This window comes from Engystomops pustulosus, chromosome 9, assembly GCF_040894005.1.
Source record: "Engystomops pustulosus chromosome 9, aEngPut4.maternal, whole genome shotgun sequence".
Classification (NCBI taxonomy): domain Eukaryota; kingdom Metazoa; phylum Chordata; class Amphibia; order Anura; family Leptodactylidae; genus Engystomops; species Engystomops pustulosus.
The window spans coordinates 25,240,930-25,261,406 of record NC_092419.1 but is presented as its reverse complement, the minus strand read 5'-3'; the positions used below and the strand labels follow the sequence as shown (position 1 = coordinate 25,261,406).

The 20,477-nt window shown below is 42.5% G+C and overlaps 1 protein-coding gene across 1 annotated transcript in view; it reads left to right on the top strand.

Annotated features, from left to right (window-relative positions):
- The window catches only part of LOC140078033 (WD repeat-containing protein 62-like), a 24,032-nt gene extending 3,555 nt beyond the window's left edge, over window positions 1–20,477 (top strand). The window contains exons 2-31 of the mRNA XM_072125812.1: window positions 3,848–3,939; window positions 4,430–4,492; window positions 5,461–5,518; window positions 5,594–5,764; window positions 5,964–6,101; window positions 6,575–6,757; window positions 6,848–7,008; window positions 7,131–7,320; window positions 7,409–7,543; window positions 7,634–7,800; window positions 7,905–7,996; window positions 10,231–10,356; window positions 10,473–10,543; window positions 10,881–11,002; window positions 11,154–11,226; window positions 11,418–11,529; window positions 11,636–11,699; window positions 11,947–12,069; window positions 12,179–12,300; window positions 12,858–12,910; window positions 13,914–14,129; window positions 14,205–14,353; window positions 14,711–14,790; window positions 15,013–15,150; window positions 15,640–15,751; window positions 15,838–15,931; window positions 16,976–17,033; window positions 17,160–17,894; window positions 18,549–18,634; window positions 19,213–20,477. Coding sequence (XP_071981913.1) covers window positions 3,848–3,939; window positions 4,430–4,492; window positions 5,461–5,518; window positions 5,594–5,764; window positions 5,964–6,101; window positions 6,575–6,757; window positions 6,848–7,008; window positions 7,131–7,320; window positions 7,409–7,543; window positions 7,634–7,800; window positions 7,905–7,996; window positions 10,231–10,356; window positions 10,473–10,543; window positions 10,881–11,002; window positions 11,154–11,226; window positions 11,418–11,529; window positions 11,636–11,699; window positions 11,947–12,069; window positions 12,179–12,300; window positions 12,858–12,910; window positions 13,914–14,129; window positions 14,205–14,353; window positions 14,711–14,790; window positions 15,013–15,150; window positions 15,640–15,751; window positions 15,838–15,931; window positions 16,976–17,033; window positions 17,160–17,894; window positions 18,549–18,634; window positions 19,213–19,449 — 4,221 coding nt within the window. The 3' untranslated portion in view covers window positions 19,450–20,477. The remainder of the gene's footprint in view (window positions 1–3,847; window positions 3,940–4,429; window positions 4,493–5,460; window positions 5,519–5,593; window positions 5,765–5,963; window positions 6,102–6,574; window positions 6,758–6,847; window positions 7,009–7,130; window positions 7,321–7,408; window positions 7,544–7,633; window positions 7,801–7,904; window positions 7,997–10,230; window positions 10,357–10,472; window positions 10,544–10,880; window positions 11,003–11,153; window positions 11,227–11,417; window positions 11,530–11,635; window positions 11,700–11,946; window positions 12,070–12,178; window positions 12,301–12,857; window positions 12,911–13,913; window positions 14,130–14,204; window positions 14,354–14,710; window positions 14,791–15,012; window positions 15,151–15,639; window positions 15,752–15,837; window positions 15,932–16,975; window positions 17,034–17,159; window positions 17,895–18,548; window positions 18,635–19,212) is intronic.

Here is a 20,477-nt window from a genome sequence, read left to right as displayed (position 1 = left end):
TAACTACTATAATACTGCCCCCTATGTACAAGAATATAACTACTATAATACTGCCCCCTATGTACAAGAATATAACTACTATAATACTGCTCCCTATGTACAGGAATATAACTACTATAATACTGCTCCCTATGGACAGGAATATAACTACTATAATACTGCTCCCTATGTACAAGAATATAACTACTATTATACTGCCCCTATGTACAAGAATATAACTACTATAATACTGCCCCCTATGTACAAGACTAAAACTACTATAATACTGCTCCCTATGTACAAGAATATAACTACTATAATACTGCCCCCTATGTACAAGAATATAACTACTATAATACTGCCCCCTATGTACAAGAATATAACTACTATAATACTGCCCCTATGTACAAGAATATAACTACTATAATACTGCCCCCTATGTACAAGAATATAACTACTATAATACTGCCCCCTATGTACAAGAATATAACTACTATAATACTGCCCCTATGTACAAGAATATAACTACTATAATACTGCCCCCTATGTACAAGAATATAACTACTATAATACTGCCCACTATTTACAAGAATATAACTACTATAATACTGCCCCCTATGTACAAGAATATAGCTACTATAATACAGCCCCCTATGTACAAGAATATAACTACTATAATACTGCCCCCTATGTACAAGAATATAACTACTATAATACTGCCCCCTATGTACAAGAATATAACTACTATAATACTGCCCCCTATGTACAGAAATATAACTACTATAATACTGCCCCCTATGTACAGAAATATAACTACTATAATACTGCCCCCTATGTACAGAAATATAACTACTATAATACTGCCCCCTATGTACAGATATATAACTACTATAATACTGCCCCCCATGTACAAGAATATAGCTACTATAATACTGTCCCCCATGTACAAGAATATAACTACTATAATACTGTCCCCCATGTACAAGAATATAACTACTATAATACTGCCCCCTATGTACAAGAATATAACTACTATAATACTGTCCCCCATGTACAAGAATATAAATACTATAATACTGTCCCCCATGTACAAGAATATAAGTACTATAATACTGTCCCCCATGTACAAGAATATAAGTACTATAATACTGTCCCCCATGTACAAGAATATAAGTACTATAATACTGCCCCCCATGTACAAGAATATAAGTACTATAATACTGCCCCCCATGTACAAGAATATAACTACTATAATACTGCCCCCCATGTACTAGAATATAACTACTATAATACTGCCCCCTATGTACAAGAATATAACTGCTATAATACTGCCCCCTATGTACAGGAATATAACTACTATAATACTGCCCCCTATGTACAAGAATATAACTACTATAATACTGCCCCCTATGTACAAGAATATAACTACTATAATACTGCCCCCTATGTACAAGAATATAACTGCTATAATACTGCCCCCTATGTACAAGAATATAACTACTATAATACTGCCCCTATGTACAAGAATATAACTGCTATAATACTGCCCCCTATGTACAGGAATATAACTACTATAATACTGCCCCCTATGTACAAGAATATAACTACTATAATACTGCCCCCTATGTACAAGAATATAACTACTATAATACTGCTCCCTATGTACAGGAATATAACTACTATAATACTGCTCCCTATGTACAAGAATATAACTACTATAATACTGCCCCCTATGTACAAGAATATAACTACTATAATACTGCTCCCTATGTACAGGAATATAACTACTATAATACTGCTCCCTATGTACAAGAATATAACTACTATTATACTGCCCCTATGTACAAGAACATAACTACTATAATACTGCCCCCTATGTACAAGACTAAAACTACTATAATACTGCTCCCTATGTACAAGAATATAACTACTATAATACTGCCCCCTATGTACAAGAATATAACTACTATAATACTGCCCCCTATGTACAAGAATATAACTACTATAGTACTGCCCCTATGTACAAGAATATAACTGCTATAATACTGCCCCCTATGTACAGGAATATAACTACTATAATACTGCCCCCTATGTACAAGAATATAACTACTATAATACTGCCCCCTATGTACAAGAATATAACTACTATAATACTGCTCCCTATGTACAGGAATATAACTACTATAATACTGCTCCCTATGGACAGGAATATAACTACTATAATACTGCTCCCTATGTACAAGAATATAACTACTATTATACTGCCCCTATGTACAAGAATATAACTACTATAATACTGCCCCCTATGTACAAGACTAAAACTACTATAATACTGCTCCCTATGTACAAGAATATAACTACTATAATACTGCCCCCTATGTACAAGAATATAACTACTATAATACTGCCCCCTATGTACAAGAATATAACTACTATAATACTGCCCCTATGTACAAGAATATAACTACTATAATACTGCCCCCTATGTACAAGAATATAACTACTATAATACTGCCCCCTATGTACAAGAATATAACTACTATAATACTGCCCCTATGTACAAGAATATAACTACTATAATACTGCCCCCTATGTACAAGAATATAACTACTATAATACTGCCCCTATGTACAAGAATATAACTACTATAATACTGCCCCCTATTTACAAGAATATAACTACTATAATACTGCCCCCTATGTACAAGAATATAGCTACTATAATACAGCCCCCTATGTACAAGAATATAACTACTATAATACTGCCCCCTATGTACAAGAATATAACTACTATAATACTGCCCCCTATGTACAAGAATATAACTACTATAATACTGCCCCCTATGTACAGAAATATAACTACTATAATACTGCCCCCTATGTACAGAAATATAACTACTATAATACTGCCCCCTATGTACAGAAATATAACTACTATAATACTGCCCCCTATGTACAGATATATAACTACTATAATACTGCCCCCCATGTACAAGAATATAGCTACTATAATACTGTCCCCCATGTACAAGAATATAACTACTATAATACTGTCCCCCATGTACAAGAATATAACTACTATAATACTGCCCCCTATGTACAAGAATATAACTACTATAATACTGTCCCCCATGTACAAGAATATAAGTACTATAATACTGTCCCCCATGTACAAGAATATAAGTACTATAATACTGTCCCCCATGTACAAGAATATAAGTACTATAATACTGTCCCCCATGTACAAGAATATAAGTACTATAATACTGCCCCCCATGTACAAGAATATAACTACTATAATACTGCCCCCCATGTACAAGAATATAACTACTATAATACTGCCCCCCATGTACTAGAATATAACTACTATAATACTGCCCCCTATGTACAAGAATATAACTACTATAATACTGCCCCCTATGTACAAGAATATAACTACTATAATACTGCCCCCTATGTACAAGAATATAACTACTATAATACTGCCCCCTATGTACAAGAATATAACTACTATAATACTGCCCCCTATGTACAAGAATATAACTACTATAATACTGCCCCCTATGTACAAGAATATAACTACAGTACTATAATACTGCCCCCTATGTACAAGAATATAATTACTATAATACTGCCCCCTATGTACAAGAATATCTCTACTATAATACTGCCCCCTATGTACAAGAATATAACTACTATAATACTGCCCCCTATGTACAAGAATATAACTACTATAATACTGCCCCCTATGTACAAGAATATAACTACTATAATACTGCCCCCTATGTACAAGAATATAACTACTATAATACTGCCCCCTATGTACAAGAATATAACTACTATAATATGAGTATATGATTATTTATTAGGTGGAGTTGGAGAAGGTCCTGGGTATTACGCTCTCTAGCAGCAGCGGTCTGACCTGTGACCCTGGTAGCGGGCTGGTAGCCTATCCAGCAGGGTAAGTATTTGTGACAGTGGGGGGAGATGTATGAATGTGTTGCTCTTTAGTGCAGAGAAGGACTAGACAGATCTCTGCTGCACCAGATTAATCCCTGTGTCTGATGCTGATGATGAATCTGGTGCAGGATAAGACGGTGACTTGTACTTTGCGCCTCCTATTGGTTCGTCTAGTTTGCTACTCCACAATATTGAATTATCTGGCGCACTAGTTAATTCTGGTGCAGACACACCCCCTTTTACCGAGGCCACACCCCTTTTTCATAGGAGTCGGGAAACCGCCTAAAATTGGTCTAAAACCTTCAGATGTGGCGCACGGCATTTCAGGTGCAAATTACTTTCTGGTGTAGACAGACTGTTACCTCTCCTCCATCATGTTGTGGATCCCCCATGTTGCTGATTCTTGTCTCCAGCCGTAGTACTATGTGGCGGTATTATACAATACGTTGGTCTGACCTGGATCTCCTTGTGTGTCTCCTCTCTTTCCCCAGATGCGTCATCGTCCTCTTGTGCCCGAGGAAGAACAATCAGTCTCACATCTTCAATTTATCCAGGTGGGTTATGGGAAATGATCCCAATCAATTTATTCCGTTTATCCAGGCAGATTATCGGATATTCCGGATCGCTGGGCGGTCATAGTACGGTGTGTGACACTTGTAGGGCCATGATGATAAAATATTTGTTGCTTTCATTTCTGAGAATTTCTTAAAGGGGATTTCACGGGATCCCGAAAAAAACCACCTTGTGCCAGTGCTGAGGTTACCAGACCCCCCACACACGAAAAAATAGTGCACCTACCTTACTACAGCTCCCATTTCTAGAGCCACACCGGCCTCCTGTTTTTCAGCATTGCTGGGTGCCCCAGTAGTGTCGGCGATCATGGGACCCACTTTGACTAGAGATGAGTGGACCCATTATTTGAGTACAGGTTCAGCCATGCGACCCCCGACGTATTACCGTATTGGCAGCCGGATCAGCCCATTTGGAAAAGTGTTACCTCTAGCAGCTAGCCATGGCTATGATTGGACACCCCTAGCCAATTGGAGCCATTGCTATGGTTGTTAGTTTGCCCTTTTGGCTATTCGGCAATATGTCTAGGTTATGCAGCCGAACACAAACGTCAGGTCTGACCATCTCTGACCTTGACCTTGACCTGTCACCCAAGCCGGAAAATGGGAGACCACTGTGATGCTGAGAGCCAATTAAAGGATAAGTATTATTTGCTCCCACCCAAACCTCCATGACCCCTGGAAAGAAATTTTCTCAGGGCAGAAAATAAAACTAGTACTTGCCTTTCTCCGGCTTCTTGTTCTTGATGAGTCTCTGTTGGGAACGGGAAGCTCAGCAAGGTAAGTTGGTTTTCAAGGGTTGAGGCTGAAGGGGGTGGAGCATAACACAGGAAATGGACTCTAGCTCCGCCTTCTTAGGCCCTACCTAGAGTATAAGTTTTATGGGGCGGAGTTCTCCCGTTGCAGTTGTTACTCACATCCTGGCAATAACCTTGTGGTCTCCTTCTCCACAGTAAACAGCTGAGCGCTCTCTCATTCTCCCCCGATGGGAAGTTTATCGTCAGTGGTGAGGTAGGTGGCCACGTCCCCATTTATCCCCTTCCTTTCTTTTTCTTCCCGCCTCCTCACTGTATCTTCTACCTTCAGAGTGGCCACAAGCCAGCGGTCCGGGTCTGGGACGTGGCCGAGAAGACCCAGGTCTCCGAGATGCTCGGTCACAAATATGGCGTCTCCTGCGTCTGCTTCTCCCCCAACATGAAGTACGTGGTCTCCGTGGGCTATCAGCACGACATGGTGGTCAACGTCTGGGACTGGAAGGTTAACCTTGTCCGATTTTTCTATTCCCAGGATCCGTAGTTGGGGGGGGGGGGGGGGGGGCTACGATATAGTTTGGTGATTGACATCCGGTTGGAGCATGGCACAGTCAGAGTCAAAAGTTTTTTTTATTTAACTAAAGTTTTAATTTTTTTTTTTTAACCCCCCAAATTTTAATGGACTCCTCCTACAATCTTCACAGAACAATAACATAGTGGCGAAGAACAAGGTCTCCAGTAAGGTCAGCGCCGTGTCATTCTCCGAAGACAGCAACTACTTTGTGACCGCTGGGCACCGACACGTCAAGTTCTGGTATCTGGAGAGTTCTAAGCAGTCTCAGGTACCTGTGTATAACAGGGAAATGTGGGTGCACCATAAAACCGGGGGAGGGGCAAAAACTTCTATCATAGTTACTAATAATGATCCGAAAGGTTCCTACCTCACACTTCACAATGAGGAGCTCGCTGTCTCCCTGACTGAGTCCATATGGCGCGGAAAATGCCACTGGAGATGATAATCAAAGATGATTCTGTTATTTGATGATCATGCGTTGTTGGGCTGAGGCATCATAAGATTAATAGCAAAACACAATCCGTGCACCTTCAGCTGGCAGGGATGGTTCTGGCTTTAAATGGTCATGTGTTAGGCTGAGGCATCATGAGATTGCTAGCAAAACATAATCGGTGCACCCATGGTGAAAGGTGAGATTTATGCAATGTGAAATTTGAGACGGATACAATTTTCAGAGTTTTTACAAATTTGTATGATAATGATATGAACCCTTTTTTTTCCCCCCTCTGTAAATTCTTCCAGGTTAATGGAACGGTTCCGCTGGTGGGCCGCTCCGGACTTCTGGGCGACCTCCATAATAATATATTTGGAGGAGTGGCATGTGGTAAGGGGAAGAACGCGGGGAGCACGTACTGTGTGTCCTACTCCGGGGTCCTGTGTCAGTTCAGCGAGAAGAGACTCCTGGAGAAATGGCTGAAGCTGAAGGTGAGAGGTCACGAGTACCGGCTGCTCGGGTTCCCCGTGTATCGGCTACCTTGGTTCACTTGATGTGATCTGTGTCCTCCTTACCTTCAGGTGTCTTCCTCCAGTTGTCTGTGTGTGACTGAGGAGTTTGTATTCTGCGGCTGCGAAGAAGGAATCGTAAGGATATTCCATGGCCACAACCTCCAATACGTGAGCGACCTCCCCAAACCTCACAGCCTGGGCACGGACATTGCTCTAGGCCTTGACGCCAGGTAAACTCGGTGATTAAAGGCTTGCATTGACCTAAGAGTCACCATAATTAACTGTGAGTCCAGTGTTTTTTCACCTGATACATTTTTGCCTTTTATCTCTTTTTTTTCTTTCTACTTTTCAGTGCACTTTTTAGTAAACATGGCAGTAGCAGTTTCCCGGATACGTGCGCCCTGGTATATGATGAGGACAGTCAATGGCTTTGCTGTGTGTACAATGACCACAGCGTCTATGTCTGGGATGTCAGTAACACCCGCAAGGTCGGGAAGGTGTACTCAGCCCTGTACCACAGCTCCTATGTATGGAATATAGAGGTAAGTAGCTCCTGGGTGGTGGCCAACACACCATTGCGTTATAGGGACCATCTATTAATGGTCTCCATGTATCTGCTGTATCGCGTAGGTCTATCCGGAGAGCAGACAGAAGCGGAGCTTACCCCCCGGATCCTTCTTCACCTGTTCTTCTGATAACACCATCCGCTTATGGAACCTGGAGAGGAGCCCCGACCACCGGCTGCAGAGGAACATCTACAGCAACGTAATGACCTGTGTAGTAGGCGCCTCTGCATCTCATCCCACCATAGCTGAGTTTAAAAAAAAATAATTTTTTTTTACTTTTTCCATTCAGGATTTATTTAAAGTGATTTATGTGGAAGACAACCTGGTTTACTTGAAGGACACATCGGGGACCGCCGAGAAGCCAGAGCCCAAAGACTCAAAGAGTGGAATCCGTGTCATGAAAATTCGCCATGATGGGCATCAGCTGGCCTCTGGAGACCGGACAGGGAACATACGGTAGATCTCCTCTAGGATGTGATTATGGAAGTTGTGGTTTTACCAAGACTGGAGAACTGGACATGAGTGAGGGGGGTTTATTATCTCTTCTTTTCCCTCATTAGAATCTATGATTTGGGAAGCTTTGAGGAGATGTTAACTATTGAAGCTCATGATGGGGAGGTCCTGTGTCTTGAGTACTCCAGACCCTGGACTGGTATGTGTCACTGGGACAATATACGAAATTTAGTTTACGTACAATTTTTATAATATAACCTACTATAATACTGCCCCTATGTACAGGAATATAACTACTATAATACTGCCCCCTATGTACAGGAATATAACTACTATAATACTGCCCCCTATGTACAAGAATATAACTACTATAATACTGCCCCCTGTATACAAGAATATAACTACTATAATACTGCCCCCTATGTACAGGAATATAACTACTATAATACTGCCCCCTGTATACAAGAATATAACTACTATAATACTGCCCCCTGTATACAAGAATATAACTACTATAATACTGCCCCCTATGTACAGGAATATAACTACTATAATACTGCCCCCTATGTACAGGAATATAACTACTATAATACTGCCCCCTATGTACAGGAATATAACTACTATAATACTGCCCCCTATGTACAAGAATATAACTGCTATAATACTGCCCCCTATGTACAAGAATATAACTGCTATAATACTGCCCCCTATGTGCAACAATATAACTACTATAATACTGCCCCCTGTATACAAGAATATAACTACTATAATACTGCCCCCCTATGTACAAGAATATAACTACTATAATACTGCCCCCCTATGTACAAGAATATAACTACTATAATACTGCCCCCCTATGTACAAAAATATAACTACTATAATACTGCCCCCTATGTACAAGAATATAACTACTATAATACTGCCCCCTATGTACAAGAATATGACTACTATAATACTGCCCCCTATGTACAAGAATATGACTTCTATAATACTGCCCCCTATGTACAAGAATATGACTACTATAATACTGTCCCCTATGTACAAGAATATGACTACTATAATACTGCCCCCTATGTACAGGAATATAACTACTATAATACTGCCCCCTATGTGCAACAATATAACTACTATAATACTGCCCCCTATGTACAAGAATATAACTACTATAATACTGCCCCCTATGTACAAGAATATGACTACTATAATACTGCCCCCTATGTACAAGAATATAACTACTATAATACTGCCCCTATGTACAAGAATATAACTACTATAATACTGCCTCCTATGTACAAGAATATAACTACTATAATACTGTCCCCTATGTACAAGAATATAACTACTATAATACTGCCTCCTATGTACAAGAATATAACTACTATAATACTGCCTCCTATGTACAAGAATATAACTACTATAATACTGCCTCCTATATACAAGAATATAACTACTATAATACTGCCCCCTATGTACAAGAATATAACTACTATAATACTGCCTCCTATGTACAGGAATATAACTACTATAATACTGCCCCTATGTACAAGAATATAACTACTATAATACTGCCTCCTATGTACAAGAATATAACTACTATAATACTGCCTCCTATGTACAAGAATATAACTACTATAATACTGCCTCCTATATACAAGAATATAACTACTATAATACTGCCCCCTATGTACAAGAATATAACTACTATAATACTGCCTCCTATGTACAGGAATATAACTACTATAATACTGCCCCTATGTACAAGAATATAACTACTATAATACTGCCTCCTATGTACAGGAATATAACTACTATAATACTGCCCCTATGTACAAGAATATAACTACTATAATACTGCCCCTATGTACAAGAATATAACTACTATAATACTGCCCCCTATGTACAGGAATATAACTACTATAATACTGCCCCCTATGTACAGGAATATAACTACTATAATACTGCCCCCTATGTACAGGAATATAACTACTATAATACTGCCCCCTATGTACAGGAATATAACTACTATAATACTGCCCCCTATGTACAGGAATATAACTACTATAATACTGCCCCCTATGTACAAGAATATAACTACTATAATACTGCCCCCTATGTACAAGAATATAACTACTATAATACTGCCCCCTATGTACAAGAATATAACTACTATAATACTGCCTCCTATGTACAAGAATATAACTACTATAATACTGCCTCCTATGTACAAGAATATAACTACTATAATACTGCCCCCTATGTACAAGAATATAACTACTATAATACTGCCCCCTATGTACAAGAATATAACTACTATAATACTGCCTCCTATGTACAAGAATATAACTACTATAATACTGCCCCCTATGTACAAGAATATGACTACTATAATACTGATCCGTATGTAAAGTCTATGTGTATTCTTCTCCCTTCTAGGAATGACGCTCTTGGCGTCCGCTAGCAGAGATCGCTTGATCCATATACTAGACGCTGGTCATGATTATACTTTGTTGCAGACCCTGGACGACCACTCGTCCTCTATTACCGCAGTGAAGTTTGCAGGTGTGCTCCCTGTATGTATGGTGTGTGTGTGTGTGTGTGTGTGTGTGTATATGTATATATATATATCTGTGTGTGGTGAGGTATTTTCATGTGTGTTGTCCGGTTGTGTCTTCCAGGTGATGAGGAGCAGATGCACATGATAAGCTGCGGAGCCGATAAGAGCATTTATTTCCGTCCTGCACACATGGTAATTCTTTTATTTATGGACTTCATCTGTCTGGTCCTTTTAATTGGCCCCAAACATGAGGCGAGTGGCACTTGATTGTACTCTGTAGATGGCTTCACATGGGCGGTTCATTATCTGGAGCAGATGACCTCCTCTGATACCTTAGATGGTGATACATTACATGTGGGGATCATGGTGGACTTGGACCATGTTTCATATTTCCTTGTGAAGACCAAAGGTCTGGATCTAGGTTGTTGGCACCATTAAATGTCCAGACTATCAATGAGTGACTCGGGGGGACTAATTTTGGCATCTCCGGAGTCTGGGAAGGTGAAGGTCTCTGTTTCCTTGTTTCCAGCTCCCCGAGGGGATTAGTTTTGTGCGTCTGCACCATGCGGTGGAGAAGACCACCCTGTACGACCTGGACGTTGATGTCACGCAGAAAACAGCCATAGTCGCCTGTCAGGATAAGAATGTCAGGTAAGTCGTGTATGTACATGACCAGTACGCGGAGTATATTACATGATGGACGTCCTTCTTCATTTCTGATGTTTCCTCCCATCCTAATGTGTGATCCTCATGTTCATCTCCAGACTCCATGATCCATGTTACAGCGGTGGTTTGTTTGCAGGTTGTACAATATTTCATCCGGGAAGCAGGAGAAAGCTCTGAAAGGCTCCACAAGTGGAGGAGCGCTGCTGAAGGTAGGTGGCCGCCTAAGGTCTTGTATGGCTTGGGACCTAGTTCCTCTCAAACTCCTCTCGGTTTCATGATGTTCACCAAACCATCTACACGGACCCTGTACAGTGAAATACATGGTCTCTGTGGATCCATAGGGGTGTTCTGTGATGTAAAAGGTCATGTGTGTCATTGTGCCGTCTCTACTGACCACCAGGTCCAGATGGATCCATCAGGCAGGTTCTTTGCTACAAGCTGCTCCAATAAGAACATCTCCATCTACGATTTACAGACTGGAGAATGTGTCTCTACCATGTACGGACACTCGGGTAGGGAGAACCTGCGCCACAAGCTTCTCTATAGTATATTGTAGCCTGCAGGTGTCTATACAAGGAGGTGATCACCTTCTTCTTCTTCTTCTTCTTCTTCTTCCAGATATTGTGACCGACATGAAGTTTACCTCCGACTGCAGAAGACTGATCACCGTGTCCGGAGACAGGTCTGTTCTCCTAAAGGGGTTATTTCATTAGATTTGATAAGGAAATTGACTAGCCATTGACTGGCGACTTTGGCTTTGCCAAAAGCCGTGAAAGGGTTGCCACCCGTGATCGGTGCCAGCACTTACCGTAAATGTTACCGCAATATGCAACAAACACCCGGCTTGTATGGATTTGGCTCAGCCTGTTTGATGAATATGACAAAAAGAAATATTAGCCGCGGTAACGTCTTGTGATCGTCTTCTGCAGCTGCGTATTCGTCTGGCAGCTGGACCCCATCATGACCACATGTATGAGGCACCAGCTGATGGGGATGTCTCTGGAGGGGAAGACCACCGGAGCTGTGGTGGGAAGAGGCCTCCTTAATAACAAGTGAGTCACGAGCACCAACCTCTCCTTGGTAATGGCAGTCACCCGCCACCTGCTATACACTGATATATATGTTTTATTACTGACCACCTGTGATCTGTGCTCTACCTAGGAGGGAGACCTTTGTCGTTGGCCCCCTGGACGAAAGCTCCCAGGACGACTTGTTCCTGGACCGGAGCAGTGATGTGGAGGAGCCCACACCCGATACCCCCATAAGCGACAGCTTTGAAGCCGGTAACGCTCATCTTCCTATCCCTTCTTATTCTAAACATCTCTCGGCGATGGTCTTTTAGCCATTAACCCGAAGCTAATGCTTTATTGTAGTAATACTGAGAGGGAGGAGGAGGGGGATGCAGCTGCAGCTTCCCACACTTTTGAGGGAGGGGCAACAGGAAAGGATTGTTATTGGATGGAATCCATGAGAAGAGCCGGCCCCCTCAGAAGTATATAGTGTGTATAACAAATCATATAAACGTCGCCAACTACTGGCTGCAGAAGAGAGGAGGGGCGCGGATTTTTTTCGTTAAATCTCATAATAAATGAGGACCATAGGGAATATTGAAGGTTAATATGTGAAATTATTGTAGTATGTCTCGTCAGAGAAATTTGCAGCAGTGCGCTTTGAGCAGGTATCTCTGCTCTGATTATAGTCTATGGAGAGGGGAGGGGGGGACACAAACGGCTTGTAGCTACACCCGGTGCTTCGGACCCTACTACATCTAGGAAGGTACTAAAATACCTGGGATGTACCAGGGCAGATATGACTGACAAAGCTTTTTATTGTATTGTAGACCCCACCTTTCTACAGACCAATGGGAAACTCCCCCTGTGGGCGAGGAAACTGGTAAGATGGACCCTGTAGGAGAATATTAACCAATCTGAATTGTTCTCAAATAAAAAAAAAATATCCTTGATTGTAATTATTTTCCCTTTATATTGCCCACAGTCTCTGTTGCATCTCCTCATCCCTCTTTGGCCCAGCTCTCTATCCGTTTGTTCTCTTGCTTCCCCTTTATGTCTCGAGATATGGACCGATTCTACTTCTCACCAGTTGTCTTCCTTTTTGGAGGAGAGCTCATTTGCATATTATTGCCTTATGGAGCTTTTCCTCTAAAGAATGTCCATTCCGGCTGTGGACGATTTTACAGGCTTGTTTCCCAGCCCTCCAGAACCTGCTCTGTGCTGATGAAGGGGAAAAAACAAACCCCCCCCCCCCATGATTTGTGGGGGTGCCATCACTAAGAACCCCACCGATCATCAAGTTAGCCCCTATTTAACAGAAAACTACCAACAAAGTCCATCCTGATAAACCAGGGACATTACTCATTGATCCAGGCACCGGGACTGTGGTAATATTCTTATATTTGTTACCCATGGCTGCCTCCCTTCTAAAATCAACTTCTATAATTATGCTAATAAGCTGGAAGGGCTATAGGGCGCATTACCAGAGCCTCTCCTTGCTGTTCATAGGCTGTTACACTGTGCAGAAGCACTTACCCCCACCCCCTGTGTGCTAGAACTTCCTCTGCTGTAGTGATATTACATAAGGCAGAGGGAGGGGAAAGTGCTGAAGGAGTAGGGAGAGGGGAGACTATAGCACAGAGTAGCTCTGGTAACTTCTGTCCATCATTAGTATAATTATAAGGGATAACACGTATCAGAAGATGCCACAGCCCCGGTGCCTGGATCTATGAGTATTGTCCCTGGTTTATCAGGATGGATTTTGATGGAAGATTTCCTACAGACCAGTAGAATCCGGTGCCGGAAAATCTCTTTGATGTTGTCAAATAGGAAACCATGGCCATTGGTGTTGTTATGTCAGTCACACGTCTTCTCCGATCTGATAGGATAAAGAAAAGAATGAGCCCCTGGTCGTCCTGTCCCAAAACCAATACCGGCCTCAGGGACGATGGGCCCAAAGCGACAGCACCGTCCTGATCCGAAATTTCTTAAACGGCAATGACCTGAGCTTTTGCGGGACCCCGAATCACGAGCAAGGGGAGAACTCCTTCCTGGACGAGACCACCCACATCGAGCCGAAAAGTCTGCAGGAACTGCTGGAGGTAAGTGACGGCGGGACCCTGCGGATTTCCAACCCTAAATACTCCCATCCTGTATTTATCCTTTATTCTCCGCAGTGTGAGGACGGGAACGACTTCCTGGACAACCGGACATTCATCACCGAGACGTCATCCGCTCTAGAAGACACCGACCTACAGTCCCAGTCCTCAGGGTCCAATGGAATATGCTACCCTTCATCTCTGCAGGTGTCCCAGCAGGAGGAAAGGTAAAACATCTCGAGAAGACCACCTCTGGGAGAAGACCACCTCTTAGAACTTGCCCCAGTAGTCGCAGCAGAAGCTTCCCCTCCCATTCCCTTATGTACAGAGCCAACAGGGCCACACAACCCCCCTCCCTATTGTCACAGCCCGCGCTTGGTCCGAATCAGTCGGGTTGTCCGACGGCAAGGCCCCCGTTTTGTGTCACGTGAAAGTCGGCGCGATTGCGGCAAAATCTGATCAAGTGCGCCAAAAACCCCTGTTAAATGCGGCGCAAAACGGAAATAGTTGAGAAACCCGACGGAAATGCGGTGTGCGGACCCTTAGTAAATATGCCCCAATGTTTCATTTCTGTTCTTTTTCAGTGAGTTTTCCATCGAAGAACGGACTTTTGACAAGAGCAACGACTCGCATGTTACGGAGTCGGTATCCGGCTGTGACCCAGGTGACTGACATCACATGTACAGGTTATATTTTACTGAATACGGCGCAATTTCTTTCTTAGAGGCTGTCGTTGGTTATTGCAGCTCAATTGTATTCATGTTGTTGGCAATGAGCTGGAATACCGGGTATGGCCACTAGCAGAGGCATGGCACTGTTGCTGGCCATCAGTTAAAGGGGTTATGTGTCTCGTAGGAGCATCATGACTGTATATTTCTTTCCATAGACGAAGATTCATTGGCGTCAGACAATTGCTCTGAAGCAGAGGCGGATGATGCGGAGGAGAACTTCCGCCCAGAGACCCCCGAACAAGAGCGATTCCTCTGGAAACACTTTGATACATTAGCGGACGCACTCGCCGAAGGTGACTATGGGAGGAGGTCCGATAAAGGAAGGTTATGTCTCGTAATTCATTGTTATGGGTAGGGGGTCACTTTAATGGACATCTACCACCAGGATGAAGGATTGTACACCCAGCACACTGACACACTGGTGCGCATCCCCTATGGCAGGACCGTCTCTTCTTATACTAAAAAAAGGCAGTTAAAATTCTGCAAATGAGCCTTTGGGGCTCTGTGCTTCAAAGGTGTTAATGAAGTCTGGAGCCCCTCACGCTCATTTGCATAATTTTGAAGTCTTTTTTTTTTTTTAATTAAAAACAAGGGACTAGAAAGCTTAAAGAAGAGCAAATCCTGTCAGAGCGGGCGCACACCAGTATGTCTGTGTGCTGGGTATACAATCCTTCATCCTAGTGGTAGATGTACTTGGTTTGGCCCATTCTGTAGAGATGCTCTGGTTCTGTCCATATCATCGCTAGTGTTTTTTTTAACCCATTGCTGTCTTGTCTGTGCAGAGAAGTTTGACAACACACTGGACCAACTGAAGCCGGTTGAAGATGACGAGGAGCTGAACCCACGCCTGAGCTTCTCCGCCAGGTTCTTATCGCGGAGCCTTAGGAGCAACCGGTAACGACCCGATACCTCAAGGTTCAGCCCACTACGCTAGACGTTCTGCGTCCCTACATTTACCATATGTTCCTCTAATTCTGCAGGAATGGATATAACTTCCTTCCAGACGGCCAGCAGGTGGCGACAGCGTTGAGTACAGAACCTCAATCTGACCGATCCCAGAAGAGATTTACTGATGTAAGAGGATTAATAGAAAAGAAACCCTGAACATTGTAAACCTAAGATGTCGGTCCATCTCCGTTCTTTTATACAAGTATAGAAATCTGGTGAATGGACAATCCCTCGAATTGTACACGTGGGATTTCATAGGGGAGAGGTACCATGCGTGGAGCCCCACAGAGAGCGGTGTAAGGAGCCTGGGCTTGGAGATTGGCTGATCACTGGGACAGCTGCTGGGACCTCTTAAAGGGATACACCCATTTATGGACATTACTTGGTCACAGGATGTCTGATTAAGAAATCTCCTTTTGAAGATCTCTTTGGCTACACTTGTGTTTTTTTGGTTCTGGTGTAAATCCAACTTGCTTCCTTATTTTCCCCATGAGGCCTTGTCTTTTCAAGAATCTACCTTTTAAAATCCATCCTGATAAACCAGGGACATTACTCATAGATCCAGACACCGGGGCTTTGGTAATGTTCTTATATCTGTTAATCATGGCCTCCTTCCATCTAAAATCAATTTTTTAAATCCTGCTAATGTGTGGCTATGGGGGTATTACCACATGCTGCAGCTTCACAGGCTGTTACACTGTGCAGGAGCACTTCCTCCCTCCCACTGTGTGCTGAATATTCCTGTGCTGTGTAGTGAGATTACCACAGGTCAAGGGAGGGGAGACTACAGCAAGGAGGGGCTCTGTTAACGCCCCTCCTTCCTTCTAACATCACCTTTTATAATTATGCTTTGGTGTTGCCATAGCCTCCCCATGCCTTAGCTTCACAGACTCTCTCCCTGCCCCCACTGTGTGCTGCTGGGAAAATAGCAGGAGGAGCTTGTGGAGGGTAGAGGCCTTCAGGTTCATTAGCATAATTTTATAAGTTGATTTTAGAAGGAACGAGGCCCTGATTTTGATGGTAGATTTCCTTTAATGTCACTATTCATCAACAGGGTCTCCTTTGTATCATGGGACCCTCGTTCTCAATAAAGGTTTATGAATTTAGTAGCACAAGAATAAGTGGATAATGTTATTTTAAAAAATGTAATTTTTTTTTTCTTTGTGTAAGAAACTGACGGAAAAAGAACCAGACAGAACTGAAAGGAGAAGAACCGAAAAGAGCGCTGGTGAGTGGATCTACAGGGACTGCCCCCCTTTTCCTTACAACTAATTAGTGTAAATTATGAGAAGTTTCTGGAATAAACTGATCAATAAGTCTCTTTTTATTTTATTTTTTCTCTGTTTTTGCTAAGAAACCTCAAAATTGCCCTCCAGTCTTCAAAAACTTCAAGTAAATGAGAAGGCGGCGTCCTCGCGATCCTCGTTCCCCGGATGTTGGCCAAATAAGAACAAACCCAACAAAGAGAGATCTTACATGGAAGCCACGGCCAGCTTCAAGGCGAAAATATTCCGTAGCGTATCAATGGGAGACAGCATTAATGGCGCCCAAGCAGAAGACCACAAGAGGTTGTCCCATCTGTCTCGGCCGGTCTCCAGCATTGACTTGTACTCTCTGCCTCCTGCGGAGGACAATAGTTATAGACCTCTCCCAACCTCCGCCTCTTGTGAGCAGATCTCCTCCTCACACCAAGAGAGGGGAAAACCTTCAGTCATCTCCTCCAACCCAATATCTGATAAGCTCCTAATGCCACCGCCCTCCACCTGTGGAGTTGTTCCTCGGCTAAAGAAGAAGGCAAAATCGGTCAATAACCTTCCCAAGGCGTCTAGAAAAGAGGAGAATGATGTGAAGGCCAAAGGCGGAGATGTCCTCAAGAGTGGACCTGCCAACGACGTACAGAAAAGGAGAAGCTCTTCAGCCATCAGTAGGCCACCGGAGGTCCAGGACTTGCCCAGAAGAGCGTCTATAGCGGGCTTCCCAAACCATGCAGGGGTCAGTCTCCATACAGGCAACCAGGGTATGGAAGAACCTAAAAGCAACAGCTCATCACCTTCACAAATGTCTTCATGTTGGAGTCCTGGAGAACCAAGTAAGTAGATGCTACTCAATGGTCTAAAGCATCCAAAACTAAGTATCCAACCAAACCTAAAAAATTTAAGCAGGACGACAATTAACCTCTGATCTTGTTTCTTTCCCTCGTATCTGGGTCTTGGGGGGGATTCTGTAGTTCACGAATGGGAAGTTCTATGTTTGGGTCAGAACACTGTCTTCCTGATTTGAAATTGTATGTAAAATCTACTATAGTGATAGTATAGGACTTTCAAAAAACATTTCTGGCATATGAACATGAAAAAAATGTATTTCCACGTCACCATTTCCTGGATGACTAGAAGTGTGACTTCTGGGAATTTTGAGCTTCTCGTGACTTGTGCTTCAATGGGTTGTCCAATAATACAGAAGCGTAGTTACTATCTTCCAGTAATGGCTACGGGTTTCATGTGGCGTGGCGGAATATGGAGGTCGAGGTTGGCTGTATCCACTTGTGATGTAATGTAATGTTAGTTTTCTAATAGAATTGCTACCATTTTATTTCAATACAACCTGCAAAAAGATGGCTGAGGAAAAGTGATCTCTACAGAGCAGGAAGTGACAGGTTGTCTTTTATCTTCTGTATGGTTTGCAGTCGGATATTGTTGATATACGTTATAATGATCTGGTTTGTTTTCTAATCTCCCTCTGTCAGAGGTCTCTCTCCTGGCGATCCAATGTGAGCGGGTGATACATGAGCTTCATGGCGCCTTCCAGAAGACTCTGAAGACTTACAAAGAGGTAAGTGATTGGGAGAACATGAACATGATGAAGATTGGTTCCATAGTTTCAGTTTATGTAACAATCACAGAATTCTAGCTATCAGACACAAACTCTTGATGGCAAAGGATACACATTATCCACAATACACATATAATATGCAGAACTAGACTTTGGAGTCAGACAATCGGGTGAGACCGTCCAAAAGATCACGTAGCCTTAACTTTTGCCACATGCTAAAGGAAATCTACCATCCGAGTCCATCATGAAAAACTAGGGACATTACTTATAGATCCAAGCACCGGGACTGTGGGAATATTCTTATATTTGTTGACCTTCTGGCTCATTAACATAATTTTAATAGTTGATTTTAGAAGGGAAGAGGCCATGGATAGTAAATATGAGAAGATTCCAACACTCCCGGTGCCTGGATCCATGAGTAATGCCCCTGGTTTATCAGGATCGATTCTGATGGGAGATTTCTTTTAAAGAAGTGTGCTGCATTCCAGTATGGTCATCCCAAACCACCCCTTTACCTCTATGGTTTAAATTTTGAGAAGTCCACCCCTCATTTACCTGTTTCTATTGGTCTCTTACAGATTGAAGACTGTGGCGGTTCCAATGAAGAGAAATCCCACCTCCGATCCTTATTCTCCGACGCCTTCGATTACATACAAAGTGAAATAGACCTAACAGGGCTGAGGCAGAAGAAGAACCCTTCCGTGAAGGATCTGTTGGCCCATGAGAGGAGCTCTAGCACCCCAGCGCTGCGGTTACTGGAGCATTACTCGGACATGATGCTGCAGCTCATGAGGGAGAAGATCAATGACCAGTGAGGCAGGACACGGCTTTGCTGCGTCGTCTCAGCAGTCACTGTCCTGCAGGACCGAAGAACTTCTTTGGAGACCTTGCTCCTCCATGACACACACTTTGCTAGATGTTTTTTGCTGAGTTTGATAGTATTCAGTTACTTTGCACTTTTTTTCATTGGGTGGACATTTTTGGCCCTATGATTGCCAGTGGAGGCCCAACCATGCGTCTAAACTGTACAGTTGTCCGAGGTTAGTCATAACCAAATGTCCTTCTACTCAGGGCACCCCTTCATTTAGACGAAGTGGTACTTCCCACTTCCTGTGGTTGCTCCTTCAGGCCGTTTTGATTTCGAGCACAATCTTGGGTTTCTTGTCAAATGGTTTGATGTGAATGGAGGATTCCCCCATTCGGCGGAAAGAGACTTTAAGGACCAGCCACCCCATTTATTTGGGGGAACAGAGTACTCTTGTTCTTGTTTTCCAAGTTTTTGTTCAAATGTTAATGGTAAATTCACGGCAATCACCAATGATGATGCCTAGAACATCAAAAAGACATGAAAATTTGGTTGATGAAAGAGAAGATCAGAACATGTCAACTTGACCTTAGGCATAACTTGGCGTAAATAAGAAACCTTAAAGTTTTTTTGAAGGTTTTAACATTTTGTCTGTTTTGGTACCTACCTGCAAAGATGTCTTGCTACACATTGACGGTTACTAACCTACTAAAATATATTGATCAGACCTCACAATGTTGTGAGTGATCAGCACTTCCACTCGAGATCTCTACGTTCTGTACACGTTTTCTAACGGCTCTTCGATGTTTTCCAGTATTTCTGTACATATGTAACAAATGACAAAGTTTTTATTACAGGTAAAATATCCTGAAAAAAAAGAATGGAGACAAAAGTTTTATCTCGCCGATTATGGAAGAAGAGGCGGGAACCTTGTGAGTGTGGATTTGGTTTTGTGTTTGTATTTATGTTCTGATAATCACAGGTTAATAAAAACAAGTTCTAATATTTGTTTATTATTAAAGTTAATATTGTGCAGAA